This window comes from Ictidomys tridecemlineatus, chromosome 7 (assembly GCF_052094955.1).
Source record: "Ictidomys tridecemlineatus isolate mIctTri1 chromosome 7, mIctTri1.hap1, whole genome shotgun sequence".
Lineage (NCBI taxonomy): Eukaryota > Metazoa > Chordata > Mammalia > Rodentia > Sciuridae > Ictidomys > Ictidomys tridecemlineatus.
The window spans coordinates 73710991-73729066 of record NC_135483.1 but is presented as its reverse complement, the minus strand read 5'-3'; the positions used below and the strand labels follow the sequence as shown (position 1 = coordinate 73729066).

Below are 18076 nucleotides of genomic sequence, written 5' to 3'. Positions count from 1 at the left end.
TTCTTTGTGTATATCTCCCTGCAGTAGCAATTTTGATAGTATCACAATTTTCCACCTCCTCTTCAGAGAAAGTTCTCACTTCAACTTAAGAATGCTTATTGGATATCTGGCTTAGAGAAAAGGTACATAATATAATGTAAATAATATAATTTACAGATCATCTGAATTCATGAAAGGTACTTACAAAGAAATCTAAAATGGAGGGAATATGGCTACATAGTTGAAGCTTCTTTGTGACTACAGCTAGTTGCAATTTAAAATAAAAGGAATGGCAGATTCTGCTTGGAAAATACAATGCTTTGTAAGATAATTTAAAACCCTCTGTCTGAATAAAAAGCCCTTGGTATGGCAATAGTGGTACCAAAAAAAAATCTGCATTTTCTATATTATAATTTTACGTATGTGGAAACTTGCAACAATAGCTCTTTGGCTGTGGTGAGAATCAAAGGAAGGTGGGAACCCTGGGGCTTCTCCATAGCCAGGATCCCAAATGTACTTAAAAAGTTAGAAGTGACAATCATTTGGAAGATGGGATAGAAGCCACGCCTTGAAGTTTCTAGGAAAAGAGAGTTTGATCAAAAAGCTGGATCCCTTTAGAACAATAAGCAGAACTTTGGAAGGAGAGGGCAAGCCGACCCTCCCCCACCCCCAGACTGCAAAGAAGGCGCTGTCACAGCTGTGAACACTGCAGGTAAAAGACTCTACCCTTTCCTTTAGCTTCTGCTACCAGATTTCCCAAACCGACTCAGTATTACAAACTTTCCTTCAAAAAAGAGAAATGGCTAGTGTGTAGGAGTCGCTATGGTTAGTAAAAGAGGTCTACATATTTGGCAGTGGAATAAAGAATTCCAATCTGTGGTTGAGAAGCGGGTCATTGGAAGGTTAAGTTAACCTGAAGTTCCTTTTCTCTTTACCTCAGAGTTTGCTTCCCAGCCCTCTCCCTCCATCCACCCCTAAGCTATCCCAGCAGAGAAACTGAATGTATACACATGGGGCTCAATGCATCTGATGACATTATTGTTGAATCAGTGCTTATGAGTGATAAAAGTTTTCATCAGTTCAGTGTCTCTTTTTATTTTTCGCTTTTAAAATTAGGATTTATAACGAAATTACAAAATAAAAAGAGGGCTACTGTTTTAGGATCCTTGGTCTTTCCATGAGAGGTTCTCAAATTGTCTTTATCCCACCTGCAGGAAGACAGAAACCACAAGCAAGCACCAGGGAACTTGGGAGTCTTTTGTGGGTAACTTGATGCCTGCGGAAACGTGCAACCCAGAATTTAGAGGCTCTTGTGAAGTTGGATTGTGCACACCTTTGTTTTGCTTTAGTAGCGATTTATTTTTGCTGTTTTTTAAAAGTATCACTGGGGCTGGGTGATATGGCTCAGCCTAACCTAGTATGTGTGAGGCTCTGGGTTCGATCCTCAGCACCACATAAAAATAAATAAAAATAAAATAAAGGTATTGTGTCCATCTACAACTAAAAACCATTGTAAAAAAAGCAACAAAAGTTATCACTGTGTACTAGATGGAAAATGGAGGGAAAACCCGATACATTGATGGTCTCTGAGAAGCCCAGCTTCAAAGAACATTTCATCTCGGCATTTCAACAACGGAGTCATTTTCCTCCCTAGGAATAGTGACCTGGGACAGGGCAAGGGGTGGAGAGGGAGCGCCTGTCCTCAGATCTTGTTTGCCATGGGCGTAGGAATCTTTCTTAGCCAACCTGCAGGTGGCTTGACAGGGATTCCTTCTTCCCAGCTCCTGGCTCCAGGTGATAGCTAAGGTCTCATCCCCTCAGCAAACACCTTCAAAGAGTGCACTGCAGATATGAAGTGGGCAGGGAGATTGGCTTTCTCCAAACACAGGGAGCTGGGGGGGGGGGCGGGGGGAGGTGAAAATCATATTCTTAATCACAAACAAACACAATTAACTGGCAACTGGATTAAGATACTTAATCAGTCAAAATTATTTAGAGGCTCTTATAAGCACCACCTGTCTTTGGGAAGTCCTTAGTTTCTCTGAGAGATAATACTCTGTTAATGAAATACATGCCTGTGGGGGTATCCCTTTAGGACATTCCTCTTCTTAAAGTGACATAATGAGGTTGCAGCAAAAGCAATAAGAGCACTACAGAGGATGAGTGTTTTCAAGAAAAAGACAAGACATGAAAATATGTAGTCAACATTTCCACAGCTTTGGGCCAACTGAGGGTATAGAGAAATTCTTTAATTGTGCTCAGGCTCAGTGATCCATTGTTCACCCAACAAATTATGCAGAGTTCCTAGGATGGGCTAGTCACCCACAGTACTGGGCACAGGGTAGGCAGAGCCATAAACAATGTAGATAATATCTCAGGGGACTAATATACTAATGGCAGGGGACAGATAACAAATAAATATGAAGTATGATGCCTTTTGAGTAATAAGTGCTTTGAAATTGTATAAAGCAGGTGACAGAAAAGAGTGTCTCCAATATGTGGAAGATATGGAAATTGACTATTTAAATGGGATAGTCTCAGAATAGGTGAAGAAAGGAGCCAGCCATAGGAAAATACTGGGCCCTTAGTTCCATGCAGAGGGAAGAAAACACAGGCTTTCAGAATGAAAGAGCTTGACAAGTTCTAGGAACCCCAGAAGCCAGTTGTAATGGAGACAGAGGGTCCAAAGACACAGGAGTAGAATGGGAAAAGCAGTTCATGTGGACCAAGGTCACCATGTGGATAGGATACTTACACAGGATTGAGCTGGGGTTGGTGACTGTGATGTTATAAACTTGTATTGAACAGCATAAGGGCCACCTTTATTACAATGTACTCAAATTTCACTGGGGTGTAGCTCAGTGGTAGAGCACTTGCCTAGCATGCACAAGGCCCTGAGTTCAATCCCAACAGCAGCCCCAACACCATGTAGATTAACATTTATTAAAACCTTCATGCTAGAGTCTTTGCTTCATCAGAAGCTGCTCCTTCTGTTATGTTTCCTCATCAGTTTTTCTGCAACCGTCACCCAGTTGGATGTTCCTCTTTTAGGTCTGGGAAAGGGAGAGAGATTCTCCAAGGAAAGAGGAGCCCTCGTTCATGCCCTGGGTGATCCATGGCAGCTGGACCTGTACCATTTCACCGGCAGGTCTTCTGGGACAACCTAAGCACAGCTCTGGAGCTCTGCTAAGGGAAAGCACCTCATAGTGGATCCAGATTTCAAACAGAAGTTGAGCCTGTTTTGGAGACACAGTGATTGGAGTTAATTTTAATGTCTTTGCATTGAACTTTCTTTCTCACAGTAAAGACCTCAATGACTCATGGAAATTCAGTCATGCATAGAAGCAGTATAAATCAGATTGGCCAACCTCTGCACTTGGGGCAAGTCATGAAATCGGGCTTGTTGCATATTATTTCCTTCATTTAAGATCATGGAGAGTGATGTATGTGCAGGGGGTAGTTGGCAGGGAAAGGCAAATTATTTATTAAGTATTTTCTGAAAGCTGCCTTCCCCCAATTTATTGACACATCTGGAAAATCTTTTTTAATATATATTCTTCTTTCTTTTTTACAGTTTTGATTAAAAGGCATTCTATGAGGTCAAGCCAATCTCAAGTTTTGCTTTAGTAATGATTGAAATTCCCAGGAATATTTTTTGGTTCTTTAATGGCACAATATTACAGTTTCAGAACTATGAGTGACCCTTTCTAATAATAATAATACCCCAAAGTAATACACTGTAATTTTAAGCCAGGCATGGTGGCAAATACCTGCAATCCCAGTGACTCCACACCTTTGGCTGAGGCAGGAGGATAACAAGTCAAAGCCAGCCTTGGCAATTTATTGAGATCTTAAACAACGTAACCAGACCCTGTCTCAAACTTTAAAGTAAATTAGGCTGGGGATGTTGCTAAGTGGTTAAGAACCCCCAGGTTTATTCCTTGGTACCAAAACGTTTTGAAAAATAAATTCAAAACAGTAACTCTTTCTTTCCCTTGCTTAGGGGCTTCACCTAGAAGCCAAGAAAATAGAGTGATAGTAGGCAGATAGAGTGGTTAGAAGATCTATTACAGAGAAAATATGCACATATATTGGGGGGAATAGGAGCCATGTTTCTTGCCGTGGAAAATTGATTTACATATAAGAAAAGGTGGCAGGCTAGGAAGTACTGTAAGGTATTGAATTGCAATTGGAAGTATCTTCAGTTAGCTCAAGGCATATATGTGTCTATACATGTGTGTATGCAGAAATAGTTGTAAGTAGAAAAAGTTGATAGACGAGGTTGTATGTGGACTTGAACACATATATGACCATCCCCTTATCTAGAGGGAATACATTAAAAGACCCTCCAGTGGACAACTGAAACCAAAGAGAGTACTGAACTCTGTATAATATATTCTATATTGTTCCTATAGATACATACCTTTGATAAAGCTTGATTTATAAATTAGAAGGCACAGTGAGAGATTTTAGCAATCACAACTAATAATAAAATAAAACAAATATAGCAATATACTACAATAAAATTTTAAATGTGTAAATTGTTTACTTCTAGAAATTTCCATTTAATACTTCCAATCTGTGACTGATCTTGGGTAACTGAAACTGGAAAGTGAAACCATTGATAAGGGGGACAACATTACACACTGTGTACATATTTCCTAGCTCTGTTTGCTGCAGATGCCTAGAAGCTGTGATACCCCAGAATCCAGGAGAGCCCAAACCTTTGCTTCTAAATGCCATACACCACTGAAAGATGCTCCTGCCTTCTCAGAGAAATAGCTAGATACAGGGCAGAATAGGGAGAGTATAAGGTGAGCCTAAATATCTTGTTATGCCAAAGTGCATGGAAGGACATATCAAAAGGTTACAGGAGCCACTTGAAGGTGACCTGGTGGCCAAATTTGTAGCAATAGGAGCACCAAACTCATAATATCAGCTAAGGAAGATAAACCACTGAATAGAGAAAGAACTCATAAGTACATACTGATATAAACAAACAAACAACACATAAAAGAAGGGGAAACTGCTATATAATAAATAAAATACATGAATACAGAAGAAATTATGGGAATGGAAAGTCAGCACTTGTCACATGTCATCCCTCCAGTGAATGCCAAGGCAGGTGAGTGGAGGTTTGATGAGAAGCAGGATTATTAGTATAATGGGAAAATATTTCTCAGTTATTAAGGGGAAAGTGGTAACTTACAGATGGAGACACTGAGACACCAACCAACCAGGTGATCCAGATTGACATCACTAGTGAAGATGAGATGGTGACTTCCTGCCTCCCTTGGTTCCCTGGTAGGAGCATAGCTGGTTTTCTGTGAAGAACGTGTAATAAGCTCTACCAGCCTGACCCTGTGGGGGACATCCTTGGAATGAAAGGCCTGCACACTTCAAAGGTGTGAAAGTTGTAAGAGAGACAGAAAATGATTGAGGAGCTTTGATAGCAAAAAGTAGCATGTGATCCCAGGCTGAGTATTGGAGCAGAAAGAGAAGACAGCCTCTGTCAGAGCAGTTTGCAGGCTTTGATATTGGCTAAGAGGGTAGTGATATGAGGTGGTAATGCTTCCTTTCCTGATTTGTATGATTATTTGGTGGGTATTGGAACAGAGTCCTAATTTTAGGTAAATACACATTGGAGAAAGTCAAGTGAGTGATGAGACATTGCACTAAAGCTTGCTGTCATATGGTTCAGAAAATGACTGATAGCATACACACAACTTAATGTATAACAATACATTATGTATATATTATAATCACAATATATTATTTTATATAACAATTATACAACCTTATATATAACAATATATAAAATAATAATAACAATATATTTTGTGCTATATAACAATATATATCTATGTATTTGTATTACATACATCTATGTGTATATGCTAATGTTATAGGACAGCCTATGTATTATATACTAATGTAATATATATTTATATTGTTCTGTACATTTATATATATTAAGAAAAGGAAAACCAGATGGAACAAATGTGGGGAAGTGTTTATGTTTATATATATAAGGAGAGTTGGGTCAAAAAAATAAAATGCTAACTAACTAGAGAGTCTGTGAGGGTGACATAGTTCTTTGTTTTATTCTTGCAACTTTTCTGCAAGTTTTAAATTATTTTAAAATAAGTAATTTTAAAAGAAGAACTGGTCAGCCACTGTGATGCACATGTGTAGTCCTCGAAATCTGGGAGGCTAAGGAAGGAGGATCCCAAGTTTGAGGTGGTCTGAGCCACTTAGCCAGACCCTGTCTCCAAATAAAAAATAAAAAGGGCTGGGGATATAGCTCAGTGGTAAAGCCCTTCTCCCTCAGGTTCAACTCAATTCCCAGCTTTAAAAAAAAAAAAAAAAAAAAAAAAAAAAAAACACTTCTCGGGACTGGGGTTGTAGCTCAGTGGTAGAGCACTTGCCTAGCACGTACCATGCACTGGGTTTGATCCTTAGCACCACATAAAAATAAGTAAATAAAATAAAGGTATTGTGTCCATCTAATAAAAAGGGGGGGCTGGGGATGTGGCTCAAATGGTAGAGTGCTCACCTAGCATGCGTGAGGCACTGGGTTCGATTCTCAGCACCACATAAAAATAAAATAAAGATGTTGTGTCCACCTAAAACTAAAAAATAAATTAAATAAATAAAAATAAAAGAGAGAGAGCTTCTCCTCTATATACAATAACATTCTATTATAACCCAAAGCAGTAAATCTTCATTATAATCCCTGAATTCCATTTCATCCCAGTTGGCTATTTTTATGTACAAAGAATCTGCACTAAATGTATATAATGCCAGACACCTACAGCCACATAAAGTCACATATACACACAGTAGTATCATTTTATCAGTACTTTCACTTTGCAGAAATGTAGCAATTATTTAATTATCTGAAAAAGTTGGGAAGAGATCAGATACCTGCCTCCCACTTTTTTTGAAAAAATTAAATATTAGGCAGTTTAACTGACTTGCTGTTTTCTTGATAACAAGTTACTGAGGACTCAAGACTAGAGTTTAGGAACTTTCTACTATTCTACATAGAAAAGTATGGTTAGAGTTGAGGGTGTGTGTGTGTGTGTGTGTGTGTGTGTGTGTGTGTGTGTGTGTATGTGTGTGTGTGTGTGTATGTATTTCTTCCTTTGAAATATGAATGTACTAAGCAGTTATTGAAGTTAAATTTTGCTTATATATCTTTAGGAAAATAATTTAGCCTACCCAAGTAAAAGTTAACTTGGAAGTTGTGTCTTTGTATTCCCAAAATTTTCTAAGAATGCCGAATGTTTTACAATTCCATGTATTTTTGTCCCTTCTAGTCTTAAGACTTCAGGTTAACATGCACTAAATAAATTTTTTAAAACTATCAGAGTAAAAGTGGTCACATTCAGATGTAATCAGAAATGCCCAATAGTTTACAGAAACCTCCCTACACAATTTGTAAGTGTAACAGACAATTGTGATTAAAGTACAACAATGTTAATTATTACTAGCATAGATATCAACACCATCACGAAATTGTTTGTTTAGTTGTTAAAATGTATTTACCCTCAGTACTACTGTAACTTTTTCTTCTTCTTCAAGCATGTTTTCATATGCTAACATGCATCAACTTAAATTTTATTTTATTTATCAAACATCTATGTAGCATTAACTATGTGCCTGGCCCTATATTAAGGAGTTTATGAATAGTTAACTCATTTAATCCTCATGAAACTCTTAGGTCATTCCTATTCTTATCCTCCAATTTGCAGATGAGGTATAAAGAGGTTTAGTCACATGTCCAAAGATACCACTTATAAGCTGTGACTAGAATTCAAACTTACCGGTTCCAACTCCCAAGTTTGTGCTCTTTATCAACATGCTATGCAGTGCTAAGCCTTGCACTCACAGTTAATTATTTGTTGATTAAATGAATAGATTATTCTCTTGTCACAGCATGATTTGAAAGCATTAAGCAAATTTTCCAGTTTCTCTGTGGCTTATTTTCCCATTTTGTAAAAAAGAATTATAATACTTGCTATTTATTTCTATTCCTAACAATAGAATTTACTTTATCTAGCTGCTGTATGTTTTTATTTTTTATTTTTATTTTTTAGTACTGGGGATTGAACCCAGGGGCGTTTTACCACTGAGTTACATCTCCAATTCCCCTTTTTAAAAAATATTTTTTAGTTATACATGAACACAATATCTTTATTTTGTTTATTTATTTGTATGTGGTGTTGAGGATCAAACCCAGTCCTTCACCTGAGCAGGCAAGCGCTAGCTATGCCACTGAGCCACAGCCCCAGTCCATCTCCAATCCTTTTTTTATGTTGATACAGGGTTTTGTAAATTGCCAGGGTTATGTGATCCTCCAGCCTCAGCCTCCAGAGTCACTGGGACTACAGGTATGTGTCATCCTGCCGGTTATTTTATGTTTTCAAGACTGGGTCCATAATGGGTATCAAGGCAGCCAACAGCATGAAAGAGAGCTCAACAATTTAGGATAATGAAGTTTTTTACAGTCTGAAAGAGTATGATGTGCAAGGACAAATCTTTGAAGACTTTAATTTTCTTAAATTAGACCTTTATGTCCATTTAACTTTGAATTATTTTCCTTTTATTAAAATAAAGCTAAATTAGAAGGTTTTATGAAATAGAATAAATGAGATGTCATCCAAGGCTTAGATTATGTGATTTTAAAAGATCTACATATAGCTCAGCATGGTGGCTCACTCCTGTAATCCCAGAGGCTGAGGCAGGAGGATCTCAAGCTCAAGGCCCTTAGCAACTCGTCAAGATACTGTCTCAAAATTCAGAAAACAAAAATAAAAAGAGCTAGGGATGTAACTCCGTAGGAAAGTGCTCCTGGGTCCAATCACTAGTACCAGTAAAATAATCTAATTATAAATACTATAAATGAAAATGACTTTTTTTTTTCCTTATAGTACTCTGGCTTAAAAATTTATCATGACCCGGTTAGGGAAAACATTAGAAGTTTCTGTGCCAAGGTTTCTTGATCAGTCTTTACCTATCTGCTGTCTTTATTTAGTTCCCACAAATTCCATGGGCCACCTTATTAGCTAGAAACATGGCAAGAGAAGAAATTCAAAACAAGATCAACTCTTGTTAACAGCAAGGGCTGATAAATGGTCCAAGCACCTTGTCATGTGACCTTGAGTCACTGATCCTCTTAGTCTCAGGCTCCTCAAAAATATGAGGCTTTAGCCCAGTGAAGTGGCCCATATCTTTATTCCCAGCTACTTGGGAGGCTGAGGCAGACAGATCATAAGTTCCAGTATAGACAATTTAGTGAGACCCCATCTCAAAATAAATAATAAAAAGGGCTTGGTGTATAACTCACTGGTAATTCCCCTGGCTCAACTTCCAGTCAGTGCCATTACCAAAAAAACCAAAAGAAGGAGTGAGACAGAGCCTAGCTGTCCAGCTCACCTACAGGACTATTCAGAGAGTCAAATGAGCCAGAGAAACCACTTTGTAAACTATACTTCATGACTATGGAGAAATTAATATTGGAAAAAACTCCTGAAGATAGACAGTTGCTTTTGCATTATATCCATAGGTAAAATTACCCATGTACATTCTTGGCTATACTTTCAAGTCAAATAAGTTCTGAAAAGCAACAGACTTTGAGTTAATCCTTGGGAGGGGTGGGATTTCAGATGCTGAAATACTGAACTCCTGGCGAAGGAAAGGGTGAGAGATAATATTATTGGCTTGAGGGCATCTGACCATAGGTCTACAGAGATATGCTTGCAATAAGAACAGAATCTTTTGCTGAGGTCTACAGAGATGGTTCTCCATGCCTTGTCTAGAAGGGAGGGCACCCAATGATTCAATCTGGAAGGAAAGCCATCATACTATCTATCCACAAGCATTTGTTAGAGACTATAAATTGTATGTGCTCTGGGAACATAAAAATGAAATGATCCAAAGGCCCTGTGTTACTGTTAAATGAAACAAAGGCAAAGTTGTTAGCAAGGTCCAGCAAATGGACAGAAAAATACAATTTTGATAACAAACATCAACTGAAACTTAACAGCAATGGAATCCAGCAAGGATCCCTAGTATTTTCCCTCCTGTTTAGAAACTTTGGAAATCAACTCAGCTACCCTGGTACTGTTTTAAAATCTGATATGCTGTGGCTAAAGTGCACAGAAGAGCAGGTAATGAGTGCTGTCAGGAGTGGCCTGTCTTATGACCTGTTTAACTTTGATCACTTCCATGATCACAGAATGCGCACCTTGCCCTAACCAACCATCTGGCACAGGCCAGCTCTGTTTCCTAGGGAAACTTGGCAGAGTTTTCAGGGTGGAAAGGCAACCTATTACCTCCACTGGGGGGGAGGGGGGAAGAAAAAAACAAAAAAAACCTCAAAGCACTTGTCGTACTGATATCAGCATCACCTTCACAGGCCAGGAACAAATCATTACAGGGTACAGACCCAGAACACCCAGCTGGACATTAATAAATCAGGGAAGAAGCCTGAGGACACTGTATTGTACATTCCTTCGAGGCAGAGGCCGCATCGATTCTCCTTTAGGTGGGAGTGGAAGTATTCTGCTAGCAGGGAACCTGCTACTGATAAGACTGGTCAGTTCCAAGATACAACCCTCCGTGGAATCCCTGGCCTCTTCCAGGGTGTGGGTTGATGCAGAGGGCTAGTAGATCAGCAGCGGTAGCCTCAGCCTTGCATAGAAACCAAGTTGTATTTGAAATTCCCTTTAAAGTAGTAGGCGGACATGAAAGGGACAGGACAGCAAGGCTGTGTGTGTGTAACTTGTCCCGCGTTCCACAGATGAGCCCTCTCCTTCACCCCAATGCCACTTCCCCCACGGTAACCTGAGGTTCCAAACGCCAAGCCATAACGGGAAGGAGCCCACCCATCAACCGGGAGACTACAGTTGGGGGTGGGGGATCTTAAGAAACACCCCCGCGGACCAGTTTCTGAGCAGGAAAGTGGACCGGGAACAGCGCATTTCCTGCTTCGCCCGTGCAAACCCCAGGCGGGGCCAAGCGGGAACGAGGATACCGACGAGGAGTCGCCGCCGGGTACCAGGGCGGGGTTCGGAGACCGCCACGAGGGGAGTACTGTGCACCAGGAAGGGATGCCGGCGGAGGGAAAGACAGGGGGCGTGAAAGTAAAATTAATGTTCCATTGTTGCGGAGAACGAACGTCCCAGAGCCACTCTCGCAGTCTCGCTTTTCGGAAGGAGAGCTGGTGTAGCAGAGGTTGCAAGGTCTGGGTCGCACCTCCCGGGCCGGGGGCGCGCGGCGCCGGCCACGGCTGGACGGGTGACCGCTATCTTCCCGGCCACTCCTTCCTCCTCACCAATCCCCTCCCGCCCGCGACCTTCGACCTCCATCCTGGACCCCCGGTGTACTGGCCAAGGGACAGGGAGGAGACGCGAAAGGTAGCAAGCGGGAGCAGCGCCGCCGCCCCACTGGGCGCCGAGGCACAAGGTGCCCATCGGCGTCGTTGGGCTGAGCCCTGGTCTGTGCTTCGCCGCCGCAGACCACCTCCCTCTGGGTTCGGGGAGGCAGCCGATCCTGAACGATTTATAAATGCAAAGGCCTTAATGTTTTTTGTTTGTTTGTTTGTTTGTTTGTTTGTTTTTTCCTAGGGACACCAATGTCTATTCATCCGAGGGTCGCACCTGAGTTTTTCCTGGGTTTGCTGCGAGCACTCTCCTCCCCTCCCCCACGAGCTTGCTCTTTAGAGCCACCTCAGATCTGCCTGGGTGCTCAGGGATCCTTCCCGAATGACTCGAGTGTCCTTTGTCCGGCTCCCGCTTCCCGAGCATCAAAAACACAAAAGACTACCGGAAATCACCCAGCCTTTGCCTGTTCAATTCAGAGGCCCTAGGAAAAGCTTGGCCCTGATTCCTCTAGGTCTGAGCCACCATTTGTCACCTACCCGAATTAATTTCTGCGCCCGCTGGCCAAAGACCCCAAGTGGTAACAGGCACAGCTTCTTGCTACATTAGTTGCTTCCTCGCCCAGCCTTTGGAACTGGAGTCCGGCCTGCGAAGCCGGGGAGTATGAGCGCAATCAGTAGCCTGGAGCCCAGAATTCCAGCACTGTGCATTGCAAATGTTCACTGCCGGCTCCAGAGCTGGTGGTGTACCAGGCTCTCACTCGAGAAACTTGTCCCTCTACCCGCCCCCACCCCCGCCCCAGTATATCTCTCGGGTTGAGAAAAGCAAGGCTTGCAGGAAGCCACTCCGGATGTTTGCTTCTTTACATGTGGCATTTGTGGCTGGCTCCGATAACGTCCAGAGCTTGGCTTCTAACACTGCGTTTAGTAAAGAGATTGAAATACGAGTCCGCACACAATGCGCACCAGTTTGGGGCGCCGCAGTCGCCAGTACTCCCCTGCACGCCCCAAAAAATATGTCAAGAGAATGATGAAAAGAAATCAAACCTAGGTAACTAGTATGTAAAAGGCGACTGGTCTTGGAAAGGCACCACAATTCTTTTTTGGTAAATTTAAGTAAACTGCTATGTTATGACTCCCAAGGAGGGTGTGTTAAGAAATAAAGAAAGCGCCCAAATCTGAAGCTCCAACTCCATTTTAGGGATGTGTTCTCTTGCTTTCCCAGTAACCTTATCTGTCAAAAATCACTGGTTGCTCTCCAGGATCGGGTACAAATAATGATGGAAACCTTTAGATTTTCTTCTTCCATCAGTTTCCCAACGTTAAGATCACGAGGGTGAACAAGGACAAAACTGCTCTTGTACTTTTTCTGGAACCACACCTGGATTATATTTTCTATACTCTAATTTATCTTTGGAGAAATTAGTCAAATAGATTAATCTAGAGATGGAGTCTAGCACAGGCATTGGTTTTTGTTTAATTTTTCAGTCTCAATTCTAAAAAACTCTTAGTTCATAAAAGCTTTTGCAGTTAAGAGAAAATTCTGCTTTGAGATTTTTGAAAACATATTTATTACAATCTAAAAAAAGTTAGACAATGTGTTTTAAAAACCAGCAAGGAGCAAGGTGCTAAGGGATTAACTGGTAACTTTGCTGTCCCTCTTTTTTTAAATTTTTTTTTTTAAATTTATGATACTGGGGATCAAACCCAGGGGTGCTTCACCAGTGAGTACAACTCCAGATCTTTTTTTGTTTATTTGTTTTGAGTCAAGAGTCTCCCTAAATTCCTGACCCTGTCTTCAAATTTTCCATCATATTTTCTCAGCCTCCTAAGTAGCTGGGAATATAGGCTAACATTGCTGTTTCTACTCCTATAGTTTCCTTATTTATAACCATTTGCAATGCATTTTTGCTTTATTTTCAAGCCATTTTTTTCCTTCTGGAACAAATAAAACTTTAAAGGGAAACTCACCATGAAATTTAAGATAAACTGCTTTAAACTATCAATTAAAAATATTCCACTATGATTTCTTTGAGCAAATTTATTAATTAATTTATTTTTTCTTTTTTGAACCATAGCTACTTGTAAACTAGAACTAGAGTCTTACAGTCCCTATAGGAGGACTGGGTGTTAAAGGAAAGGTGAGCCAAGGGAATTAAGTCCACACATCGGTGGTAAAGGTTTTAAACAGTTGTATATCGTTTTTATTTTTGGATACAAAGCAATGACAGAGAAATTAAAGGTCAGGATTTAGCAAAAGCCCTGTGTTTTTATGGATGCCTTTAATGAGCCAGACATGATAAATGACTTTGTCACTGAAATATCACACAGAAAGCTATAACATTTTACCTCTCAGATCCGGGATGTAATTGGTACCACTTTCATCACCCCTTCATAGCAAACTGTGAAAATCTATTCTGGAGATTGATATATTGATTTTTCTTTTTCCCAAATGTATGCAGAGGTGGCCCTGTTGGTTACTGGTGGAAAACAATACAAATACATAAACACAACTGGCAAGTGTGGGAGGGGGTATCTTGGCTCCTGCTCTGAAGGTCAACTGCCAGGTGCAAACTTCACCATCCCAACACTCTGATCTCCAGGCACCTTTTTAAAAGACCTGCTTGCACCTCAGTTTCCCTTCTGGTTAAGCTATAAGTGTCTAACTAATACAGTTCATTGAAAGATAAACTAGTTCGATAAGGTTTGGAGGCAATAAGAATACTGAATGTCATATATAATTGCTATATAAAGGTTTGTTTAAAAATCCCAAAGAAAACCTTTTTCAGGTCTAAACACAAGTTTAATAATCATTCACGTTTCCTTTTAAGGAAAATTATCTGCCAGGGTAGCCATCTTAGATACTAAGAGATTTAGCTATTTTACCGCTCAAAGTATTGCTCTCTTTCCCTTAATAAATTTGAGCACTTAAAGACAAATATTGTTGTTGTCTTTATATTTTACCTTTATTTAATTTTTTTTTTTGTGGTACAGGGAATCAAACCTAGGGCCCCGTGCAAGTCTTTTCATTATAGAAATCTAACTTATGAAACGCACGAGAAACAGTTTTGTTAAATGTATCTTACACATTTTAATTTGAAATTTTTCAAGGGTTTATTTATCATGAATAAAAACTTTAAATTTCTTCAGGGTGATGGACCATTGGAGAATGAACGTCATTCCTTATTTAAATCTTGTTTTAAATAGTAAAATTTACCTTGGACATAACATTTTTAATACTATGCAAGCAAGGTGAGTCCTTGGGGAGAGTTTGTATTCGTTTATTTTCAACACTATCTTCTGCCTTAGAAAAAATATGTATTTGCAGAAGGCACCCATACAATCCCTTGGAAGGAAGCAAGTTCATCCAGCACTGAAATATCCTTGCCTTCTATAATAAAGATGTGATTTGAGAGAGAATAGAACCGATGCTTAGCTGCTAATGTGAACTATTTTGGGTAAGTACCTCTATCTTGCAGTAGTCAGCGCCCCGAGAAAGTTCTTCAGTTGCTTCCCTTCCCCGGTAGGACAGGACGTGGCGCCAGAACCCGGCTCCAGCCAGTTTTCCTGGGGGGCAGGTGTAGCCCAGGGCGCTGGACCGGGGGAGGGGAAAGGGGCGGGCATGGGGTTAACTAGGACTGGGGACTCGGACCACAGGCCGGGGCGTGGGCCTAACAACGCCGACCCGGCCCGCCCCCGCCGCTCCATTGGCCACAGCTGTGCAGAAAAGGGCTCACGGCCAGGGGTGCTTGCAGTGTCACTGGGCCGACCGGGGACTTTAGTTAGTGTGCTGGGACTGGCTGGGGACGCAGGTGGCGGCTAGGGGCCCGGAGGCTCTCGCAGCTCTCTAGGTATCGCTTGCCTCCCTCTCCACCCCGTCCTCCCCAATCCCGGGTCGGGGGAGGTGGCGTGTCCTGCGGAGGGTAGCGGGGCGCGGGGCAGGGCTGGAGCGCCATGAGCAGTCCGGATGCGGGATACGCCAGTGACGACCAGAGCCAGCCCCGGAACGCGCTGCCAGCGGTGATGGCCGGGCTGGGCCCTTGTCCCTGGGCCGAGTCGCTGAGCCCCCTCGGGGACATGAAGGTGAAGGGCGAGGCGGCGGCCAGTACCGGAGCGCCGGCTGGGGCTGCCGGCCGAGCCAAGGGCGAGTCTCGCATCCGGCGGCCGATGAACGCCTTCATGGTGTGGGCTAAGGACGAGCGCAAGCGGCTGGCGCAACAGAACCCCGACCTTCACAATGCTGAGTTGAGCAAGATGCTAGGTGAGTCCAAGCTGCGGGGCCAGGCTACCCATCTCCGGTGCGAATCGCGGAGCCACTTCCTTGAGCCCAAAGAGATTTTTTTTTTTTGTTTATTTTGTTTTGCTTTGCTTCCGAGACCAGGTGTGTGTTGTAGCCTCGTCTATCCCTGAGGACACTCTGTTCATTTCCCGCCTCCTGCTCCCCTTCTCTCCAAACGGGCTTTCGGTCTTTTTAGTCCTCATGGCCAGGGCGCGAGGGCCGTGGTTCTGAGAAGGTGGCTTCCCGGTGCCTCCGAGCTGCGATACGGCACCCCTACCTCTACTTGGGTCAGTCGTGTCAGAACTCAACCCCTTCCCAGCTCGGGGAATATTTCAAGTTTTTTTGAAACCGGGAGATGGGTGAGAGGAGAGGTCAGTTCTAGGAGCCCAAAAGAAGTGAGGAGTACCCTTAGAGGACTTTTGAGTTCCAAACCTTCCCTCTTCAACTTGACTTGGTTTCTCCTCTGGTTTTACAATTTGAGATTGGGGTGGGAGAGGTAGGGCTAGGTGAGGCCTGGGGGCGGGAACGCCGTGGGGTAAGTCCTGCGCCCCTCTCCACCTTCCCATTTCCCTGCAGGCAAATCGTGGAAGGCGCTGACGCTAGCGGAGAAAAGGCCTTTCGTGGAGGAGGCCGAGCGACTGCGCGTGCAGCACATGCAAGACCATCCCAACTACAAGTACCGGCCGCGGCGGCGCAAGCAGGTGAAGCGGCTGAAGCGGGTGGAGGGAGGCTTCCTGCACGGCCTCGCGGAGCCGCAGGCTGCGGCTCTGGGTTCCGAGGGCGGTCGCGTGGCCATGGACGGCCTGGGCCTGCCCTTCGCAGAGCAGGGCTTCCCGGCTGGCCCGCCACTGCTGCCCCCGCACATGGGTGGCCACTACCGTGACTGCCAAGGGCTGGGTGCACCATCGCTGGACGGCTATCCGCTGCCCACGCCCGACACGTCCCCGCTGGATGGCGTGGAGCCAGACCCGGCCTTCTTCGCTGCACCTCTGCCAGGGGACTGCCCAGCTGCCGGCACCTACAGCTACGCGCAAGTCTCGGACTACACGGTGCCTCCAGAACCTCCTGCTGGCCCCATGCATCCCCGACTGGGTCCAGAGCCCTCTGGCCCTGCAATGCCAGGCCTCCTGGCGCCCCCCAGCGCCCTTCATATGTACTACGGCGCCATGGGCTCACCCGCGGCGGGCGGCGCGCGCGGTTTCCACCTACAGCCACCGCAGCAGCAGCAGCCGCCGCCGCCGCCGCCGCAGCATCCCCCGCCGGGCCCCGGGCAACCTTCACCCCCTCCTGAGGCTCTGTCCTGCCGGGATGGCACGGACCCCAACCAGCCCACCGAGCTCCTCGGGGAGGTGGACCGCACGGAATTTGAACAGTATCTGCACTTCGTGTGCAAACCCGAAATGGGTCTCCCCTACCAGGGACATGAGGCCAGTGTGAATCTCCCAGACAGCCACGGGGCCATTTCCTCCGTGGTGTCCGATGCCAGCTCAGCGGTATATTACTGCAACTATCCTGATGTTTGACAGGTCCTGAATCCTCCCCAGCCTGCAGGGCAGAAGCACAGTGTTACACTCTTCCTGGAAAAAAGCTAAGGAAATCCCTTAGCCTCATGTCGTTTTATTTTGTTTTTAAGTTGCCTTGGCATATAATTTATGGTAATTTATTTTCTTTGCCACTTGACCAGTTGTGGGTATGTGAAGTATTGTTTAAAATTTATTCAGGGCCTTCCCCCCGCCCCCCCACCCCATAGCATTGTCAAAATCCCCTTTCCAATTTCAGTTTAACCTGTCCAGAATGGGTCCCACAACAATTTGCTCCGTTTCTTGAAAGTTTATTGATTGAAGAAATTTTGCCCGTTGTGTTTTTTTAATCTTTTAAAAAATAAAATCTGCTATTTCACTCTAGCAGTGCCTCTGTCACATAGTCTTAACAGAAACCAATTGTTTAGATCAATGTTAAGTATTAAGATATAACGCTATAAGTTTCTCATTTTCCTACAATAGCAGACCATAATGCTTTCATGGAGTCCTAAAAATGAATATTAGAATATGCAAGTTGTATGTAATTGTTCTTGCTAGGGGAAAAAAGCCTCATGGAATAAGCCTACTTCACATATTTCAAGTGATCTTGATCTATGAAAGGTTATTGTTAACATTGCAAATGTTTCTAATTTCGGTAGATCACTTTAGCCAGAGGGGATGTCCAAATAGTTTTGGTTTTCTAGTTGTTGAAGAAACCTGCCTAAATAGGCTTTTTGGATATAGATGTATATTCTATATTCCACCAAGAATTTTGTGCTCTCCTTCAACACAACTTGCCTTCGATTCTCACATTTTTATACCTTGGGAAGTGGTGTTTTTGGGTTAATACTTTGAAGGGGTCGTGGGAACTAAACAAAATTAAATTTGCATTGTGATTTTCAGTGAGCTTTA

The 18076-nt window shown here is 43.1% G+C and overlaps 1 protein-coding gene and 1 long non-coding RNA gene across 2 annotated transcripts in view; one reads left to right on the top strand and one right to left on the bottom strand.

Moving 5' to 3' along the window:
* The window catches only part of LOC144365492 (uncharacterized), a 38656-nt gene extending 26533 nt beyond the window's left edge, over window positions 1–12123 (bottom strand). The window contains exon 1 of the long non-coding RNA XR_013423994.1: window positions 11906–12123. This is a non-coding gene — a long non-coding RNA (uncharacterized LOC144365492). The remainder of the gene's footprint in view (window positions 1–11905) is intronic.
* A 1249-nt stretch (window positions 12124–13372) lies between these two features.
* On the top strand, window positions 13373–17548 carry Sox17 (SRY-box transcription factor 17). The gene is made up of 2 exons (XM_005322915.5): window positions 13373–15626; window positions 16221–17548. The coding sequence occupies exons 1-2, from the start codon at window positions 15320–15322 to the stop codon at window positions 17165–17167; spliced, it is 1254 nt and encodes a 417-aa protein (XP_005322972.2). The 5' UTR covers window positions 13373–15319; the 3' UTR covers window positions 17168–17548.
* The last annotated feature ends 528 nt before the right edge of the window (window positions 17549–18076 follow it).

Coding starts and splice junctions, on each gene's coding strand:
- Sox17 (XM_005322915.5), top strand. CDS start 15,320: ATGAGCAGTCCGGATGCGGGATACGCCAGTGACGACCAGAGCCAGCCC. Junction 15,627..16,220: donor TGAGTTGAGCAAGATGCTAG/GTGAGTCCAAGC, acceptor ATTTCCCTGCAG/GCAAATCGTGGAAGGCGCTG.